This window comes from Berghia stephanieae, chromosome 7 (genome assembly GCF_034508935.2).
Source record: "Berghia stephanieae isolate SIO BIC M18660-M18661 chromosome 7, UCSD_Bste_1.3, whole genome shotgun sequence".
Lineage (NCBI taxonomy): Eukaryota > Metazoa > Mollusca > Gastropoda > Nudibranchia > Aeolidiidae > Berghia > Berghia stephanieae.
In genome coordinates, this window is record NC_088366.1 from 9,406,310 (window position 1) to 9,413,809 (window position 7,500).

General features: G+C 36.8%; 1 protein-coding gene across 1 annotated transcript in view; it reads right to left on the bottom strand.

Moving 5' to 3' along the window:
* The window catches only part of LOC144976443 (uncharacterized), a 47,116-nt gene that overhangs the window by 6,277 nt on the left and 33,339 nt on the right, over window positions 1-7,500 (bottom strand). Inside the window, exons 17-21 of the mRNA XM_078920735.1 lie at window positions 6,433-6,652; window positions 4,950-5,067; window positions 2,829-2,986; window positions 2,073-2,187; window positions 708-937 (exon numbers count right to left, since the gene is read on the bottom strand). Coding sequence (XP_078776861.1) covers window positions 708-937; window positions 2,073-2,187; window positions 2,829-2,986; window positions 4,950-5,067; window positions 6,433-6,652 — 841 coding nt within the window. The remainder of the gene's footprint in view (window positions 1-707; window positions 938-2,072; window positions 2,188-2,828; window positions 2,987-4,949; window positions 5,068-6,432; window positions 6,653-7,500) is intronic.

Sequence of the window (7,500 nt, forward strand, 5' to 3'; positions counted from 1 at the left end):
AAAAACCTGTTACACACATCCCTTTAAAAAAAAGCCCCAAACAACATAAACAAAAAAATTTAAAAACGTTACACACATACTAGGGAAAAGACAAAAACCTAACAAACAAATTAAACCTGTTACACACATAACTATGGAAACAGACAAACACACATAAAACTTACAAATTAAACCTGCTACACACATAACTATGGAAATAGACAAACACACATAAAACAAACAAATTAAAACTGTTACACCATATAGGAAACGCAAACACACATAAACAAAAAAATTAAAAAACTGTTACCAATAACTATGAAACAGCAAACACACATAAAAAAAAAATTAAAACGTTCGAAAAAAAGAAAAAAAAACAACCAAAATTATTTTATTAAAAAAATATGAGAAAATAAAATCAATAATATCGTAGACAAACATCATAGATACAGATACGATTAACCATACTATGGAATGAATGAAAATGATGTTATATGGCTCCTTGTTATTGATTTAAAACCGGTATGTGGGTGATTAGTTCTCAATAAAGTTCCCTCAACAGTATTAACGTTAAAAGTTACTCAAAATTTGTGTTGATATAATTCATCTGGCGGGAAGAACACGGACGTATTTCACCTAAACGTATAGCATCAAAAATATAAAAAAATAAAAATAAAGAGCCGTGAACTTTGAACCTTGACCCTTTAAGGAAAAAAAAACCCTCTTACGTCTTGGTGCCTGTGTGGTCTGTCCAGGTTTGCTGGTCGTGGGTGATGGCACAGGGGCTTGACCTGTAACCTTTCCAGTGGGAAGATTGGTGAATATCTGGGTGGGCCCTGGGGTCACGGGGGCTTGTGGACCAGGGGCGGGGATACACTGGGGTATCTCACAACAGACGGGGTCATTGGGATCTGGGATGAGAGAGCACTCCTTGGGTATGTTGTTGTATTTGGCGCACCTGTCGATGAAGAGCAATAGGGAATGAGATTAGCGGAAGAGTAGCGTCCCTTGATTGGATGTCGCCTTACAGAGAGAACGTCAAATTGGTTTTGAAGTGTCTCAAGCCGCTCTCACCGGAAGCGAGGACGAGAGACGCATGCGCACAACCAACACGTTCTCTCTCTAATAACTTTTCCGCCGGTGACGTCACAGACTATGGGTGACGTCCAATCAAGGGACGCTACTCTAACGTTTCATTTCTGCTATAGTTATAGCTATAAAAACTCGACACTGTGTTGCAGAGCTAATTTTTTTCTGAACAAAACAAGCATATACTCGCTACTATTCTGTCTGAAAAATATATTTTTGTGTTGGGTGAGTATGAAGTTTCGGATCAAATTATGAAAATAGTTGGTAAAGAAAGAGTTAAGACAAGGCAGCTTTGTGTTAGGACTATGCAAAAGAAATATTATGCCATGACACAGTATCAATGTAACTCTGTTTAAGACTTAATCTGTCTATGCAAAAGTCACTAGGCCAATGCTAAATTATTAATAGGACTATGCAAAAGTATTTAGATATGAATGATAAATTATCTATAGATTTATGGTAAGGTCTCAATCTGTCTATGCAAAAAAATCACGAGGACAATGTTAAAGTATTAATAGGACTATGCAAAATTATTAATATATAAATGTATCAGTCAATGTTTTAAAGTATCAATAATGTACATGTTGCTGCTCGAAGCTCGAAAAAATAGATAATAATGTGAAATTGAATGTAAGCTTCAATTTAATTACAAAAACATATCAAATGAACGTTTCAGGTTTCCCCTTTATCAACAAAACAGGTTGATAAAGGGGAAAACCGAAACGTTCATTTGATATGTTCTTGTAATTAAATTGAAGCTTACATTCAATTTCACATTATTATCTAAAGTATCAATAGAATGTTGCTTAATTCTTAATCTGTATATGCTAAAGTATCACAAGGACAATGCTAAAGTATTATTATGGCTATGCAAAAAGAATTAATAGGATTATACAAAACTACTATTGTGACTATGCAAAAAGAATTAATAGGATTATACAAAACTACTATTGTGACTATGCAAAAAGAGTTAATAGGACTATGCAAAAGTGTTGATGACTCACCTGTCGGAGCATCTGTAGAATCCAGTCTTTCCGTCATCACAGACGCACACCTTGTCACATCCATCATTCCACTGCTGGCCTTGGGAGTACATCTTGTTCTTATACATGCAACCAGCTGAAAGAGAAATATAATAACATTATTATGTACTTAGAAAGCCAGCATCCAGCATCTCACACCAGACAATCCTATGAAATCCTCAGGGGGAAACAAATGATGGGAAGGTCAAGTATTATTACTACTATTATTATTATTGTTATTATTATTATTATTATTATTATTATTATTATTATTATTATTATTTTATTATTATTATTATTATTGTTATTATTATTATTATTATTATTATTATTATTATTATTATTATTATTATTATTATTGTTATTGTGTATTATTATTTATTATTATTATTATTATTATTATTATTATTATTATTATTATTATTATTATTATTATTATTATTATTTTATACATGCATTAAATATAATAACATTAACTATGTACTTAATACATAGCATCTCACACTACATACTATAAACTACAACTATACTATATTACTATTATACTATCTATTACTATATACTACTACTATTACTTATATCTATATACTACTATACATACAATATACAACAACTAACAACATACTATACTACTTTTATACTATTACTTATATATTATATGTTATTTATTATTATTATTATTATTATTATATGATTACTTATTTTGAGTGAGTTATGGGCTCTTGTTCACCATAAGACTTGGTTTAGGGAGCGTGGCTGAGTTAGGGTTGGGGCTGTTAGGGTTGGGGCCTGGAGTGGGGCCTGCATCTGGCACACAGTCTGGGATCTTGCAGCACGGGTTCTTGGGGTCGTTGATTAGCCGGCACTGGGGAGGCAGGTTGGGGTACACGGAGCACCTGGAATATATAGTATGCGCTTGAATAAGAAGCTCACAACATTGCCATTCGGAAGTATAACGGACCAACAAACAAAACTATGTTTACCCTTGAACGTTTATAGTCTGGTTATAGATAGTATGCGCTTGGCTAAGAAGTTCACAACATTGCCACCCGGAAATATAACGGACCAACACACAAAACTGTGTGTATCCATGAACGTTTATAGTCGGGTTAATACAGTTCAGTGGGAATTACACAATAACGCGGATGGCAAAAAGCAATGACAAAGATTTGAATGACGTCAACTTCATTCTATCCATACAGTTTAGTGAGAATTACTCATAAAAGTGGCTGGCAAACAACAATAACAAAGACCTGAGTGACGTGAACTTCATTCTATCTGTAGGGAGAGATTCGCAAATTGCATTTTGAAAATATGGAATTGACAAAATAGGGAGAACTGGTTAAAGAGGGTAGCGTGGCTCAGCGGTACGGTCTTTGTTTCATACTCGAAAGGTAGCGTGTTCGAGCACCCGTTGTGTGGCCCCGAGCAAGTCACCTCGCTCTAGCTATAACTCAAGTTGCGGCGCTGTACTGCGGCTGACGGATGGGTTATTCCAGTCTTCCCTTGGAAAAGACCTTAGAGACAAATTTCCCCTCTTGGATGAATAAAGGGAATTTCATAACTAATAAAGCTTTGTTTGAAACAGTGTCCAAAAAGTGTGATGTTAGACACTGGTTCCAATCTGAATAGAAATGTAAAATCATTCCTCCGGAGGACATGATGCATGAATTGTGTATCTGATCTTTGGGTGTCACGAGTGATGGCATCTTATAGATAGTATGCGCTTGGCTAACAAGCTCATAACATTGCCATCCGGAGGTATATCGACCAACAAACACAACACTGTGTGTATCCATGAACGTTTATAGTCGGGTTAATACAGTTAAATGAGCATTACTCAAAAACGCGGATGGCAAAAAACAATAACAAAGACCTGATTGACGCCATCTTCATTCTATCTATTGTCTACCTTAAATTAATGCTGGTCATCAATAAAGATCATTCATCCTCGCTCTTTTACACACCGAAATCATACGAATCTGACTATACATCCTGGTACTAAAATAGTTATGCTACCTTATGTATCTATCCATTGTTTATAAATTGTCCGGAGGAGTTTTGAACCGGAATTAGTAAGATGTGACGTCACAACTTCTCTGACCTATCCTATTGATCAGAAACCTTAATTCTAAATTTTTGTTTCTTTAATATAAATGACAATAGTCAAAACGAATGAAAGCTTCAATCAGATTAAGGAAAAACAGATGCGTTGGACGTTTCGGGTTTCCCCTTTGTCAAGAAAACACGATCACTGACACACTAAAGACGAATGGAAGCTGAGAGGATGGCATCGCTAAGGTGTAAGTATCCAGACTATGTGGTCTTGTAGTATGACACTCGATTTCGGATCGGAAGTCCTGGGTTCGAGCCTCGCTCGGCGCATAGTTGAGTCCTTGGAAAAGACTCTTCACTCATATTCTCTCACCGTACTCAGGTGTAAACTGAGTACCTGACCTTTAACAGCGTTGTCTCTGTCCGAAAAAAAAAATGTAATATCGCCTAACAGGCGTCATGTCTCGTTCTACATGTTACGTGTTGCTGTTGTTCAGGGACCCCTTGTAAAGCGCTTTGAGCACGTTTAGTGGATATTGCCCTATAGATAGTATGCACTTGGCTAAGAAGTTCACAACATTGCCATCCGGAAGTAAAACTGGCCAATACACAAAACTGTGTGTAACCTTGAAGGTTTATAGTCTGGTTAATACAGTTTAGTGAGAAGTACTCATAAACGCGGGTGGCAAAAAACAATAGCAAAGACATGAGTGACGTCATCTTCGAACTATCCATAAATATATATAAAAATGCTCAAGCCCAAGACTTAACTTTTATTTTACGCAAAAGAGAATAAGAACTTACTTCTCAGTGCACGTGTACTTGCCGGACATCTGGTCTACACAGATACACGAGTATTTACAACCATCATCCCACGTCTGTCCTCCCTTGTACAACACACCTCCGTATTGGCACCCTGGGTCTGAAACACAGTGTTTTGTGTGTCATGTAACACAGTGTTATGTATGTCATGTAACAGAGTGTTATGTATGTCATGTAACACAGTGTTATGTGTGTCATGTAACACAGTGTTATGTGTGTCATGTAACACAGTGTAATGTGTGTCATGTAACACAGTGTTATGTGTGTCATGTAACACAGTGTAATGTGTGTCATGTAACACAGTGTTATGTATGTCATGTAACACAGTGTTATGTGTGTCATGTAACACAGTGTTATGTATGTCATGTAACACAGTGTCATGTATGTCATGTAACACAGTGTTATGTGTGTCATGTAACACAGTGTTATGTATGTCACGTAACACAATGTTATGTATGTCATGTAACACAGTGTTATGTGTGTCATGTAACACAGTGTTATGTATGTCATGTAACACAGTGTTATGTATGTCATGTAACACAGTGTTATGTGTGTCATGTAACACAGTGTTATGTATGTCATGTAACACAGTGTTATGTATGTCATGTAACACAGTGTTATGTGTGCCATGTAACACAGTGTTATGTGTGTCATGTAACACAGTGTTATGTATGTCATGTAACACAGTGTTATGTATGTCATGTAACACAGTGTTATGTATGTAATGTAACACAGTGTTATGTGTGCCATGTAACACAGTGTTATGTGTGTCATGTAACACAGTGTTATGTATGTCATGTAACACAGTGACACACAGATGTAAACATCAAACACTAGGGATGCCCAAAATGAGTCGTTTTGTTTTAGTTTTTAAGGGAAAGCAAATTGGAAAACATATATAGGGGGATAGAAGACACAGTAAGTGCCACCCTGCCCTCTATGGGAGGCCAGGAACCCGAACCAACTAAATGAGTCAATAAAATGTAGAGAAAGATAAATAGAATAGATGTGACTCATAAATAAGGAAACAACACACAACAAACGGACAAACGAGCACTTGCTTCACAGGCAAAGGGACCGTGATTAATCCTGTGTGCAGTCGAATTTTTTTTCTGACCTCCCTCCCTGTCTACCCAACAGTGATTTAATAGCTGGGCCTGTTAGATCTGGCGGAAAGTACTTTGCGATAGACTAGCGTCCTATCCAAAAGATAGTAAGCAATTGCTATTGTCTGTTCCCTCTATATGAACAGGAATAAACTCCGGGTCTATCGGCATTATGGCTCTGAAGGACAACTACAGGCGTCATGTCTTGACCTAACTATTCAGTGTTGTTGCTGTTGGCTTGGAAAACCTTGCAAAACCTTTTTAGCCCAATATGTGAATATTGCGCTATTTAAAAAGAAAAAGCCTATTAAATGGATTTAAACTTTGGAAATGTTTAATTTGTATTTAATCCAACTTACTTATCGGTGGTTTAACCGTGGTTCCCGGTCCAAGAGGGTTGGGAGAGACGCTGGGGGTAGGGACCACTCCCACTCCGTCAAACTTTCCAGGTTTGGGGGTGGGGAAGACGAAGGGGGTGGGGTTTGGTCCATTGGTTGGCGGAGCCAGGGTCTTCCCTGGGTTGTTGGGATCTGGAGCTCCAGTTGGCGTGGGGTTGATTGGTGGGGTACATGAAGGAACCTGACGACAGGGGAGATAAAGCGTACAGAATGAAGTAAGTAAGTAAGTAAGTAAGTCAATCAGTAAGTAAGTAAGTCAGTCAGTCAGTCAGTCAGTCAGTAAGTAAGTAAGTAAGTAAGTCAGTCAGTCAGTAAGTAAGTAAGTAAGTCAGTCAGTAATAAGTCAATCAGTAGTAGTAAGTAAGTCAATCAGTAATAGTCAGTCAGTCAGTAAGTAAGTAAGTCAGTCAGTCAGTAGTCAGTCAGTAAGTAAGTAATAGTAAGTAAGTAAGTAAGTAGTAAGTAAGTAGTAAGTCTCAGTCAGTAAGTAAGTAAGTAGTAAGTAAGTAAGTCAGTATCAGTCAGTCAGTAAGTCAATCAGTAAGTAAGTAGTCAGTAAGTAAGTAGTAGTAAGTAAGTAAGTAAGTAAGTAGTAAGTAAGTAAGTAAGTAAGTAAGTAATAAGTAGGTAGTCAGTAAGTAAGTAAGTAGTAGTAAGTAAGTAAGTAAGTAAGTAGTCAGTCAGTCATCAGTCAGTCAGTCAGTAAGTAAGTAAGTAAGTAAGTAAGTAAGTAAGTAAGTAAGTCAGTCAGTCAGTAGTAAGTCAGTCAGTAAGTAAGTCAGTCAGTAAGTAAGTAGTCAGTCAGTCAGTAAGTAAGTAGTCAGTAAGTAAGTAGGTCAGTCGTAAGTAAGTAGTCAGTCAGTAAGTAAGTAGTCAGTCAGTAAGTAAGTAGGTCAGTCAGTAAGTAAGTAGTCAGTAAGTAGTAATAGTAAGTAGAGTAGAGTAAGTAAGTAAGTAAGTAGTAGTAAGTAAGTAGTCAGTAAGTCAGTAGTAAGTCAAGTAGTAAGTAGATCAGTAGTAAGTAGGTCA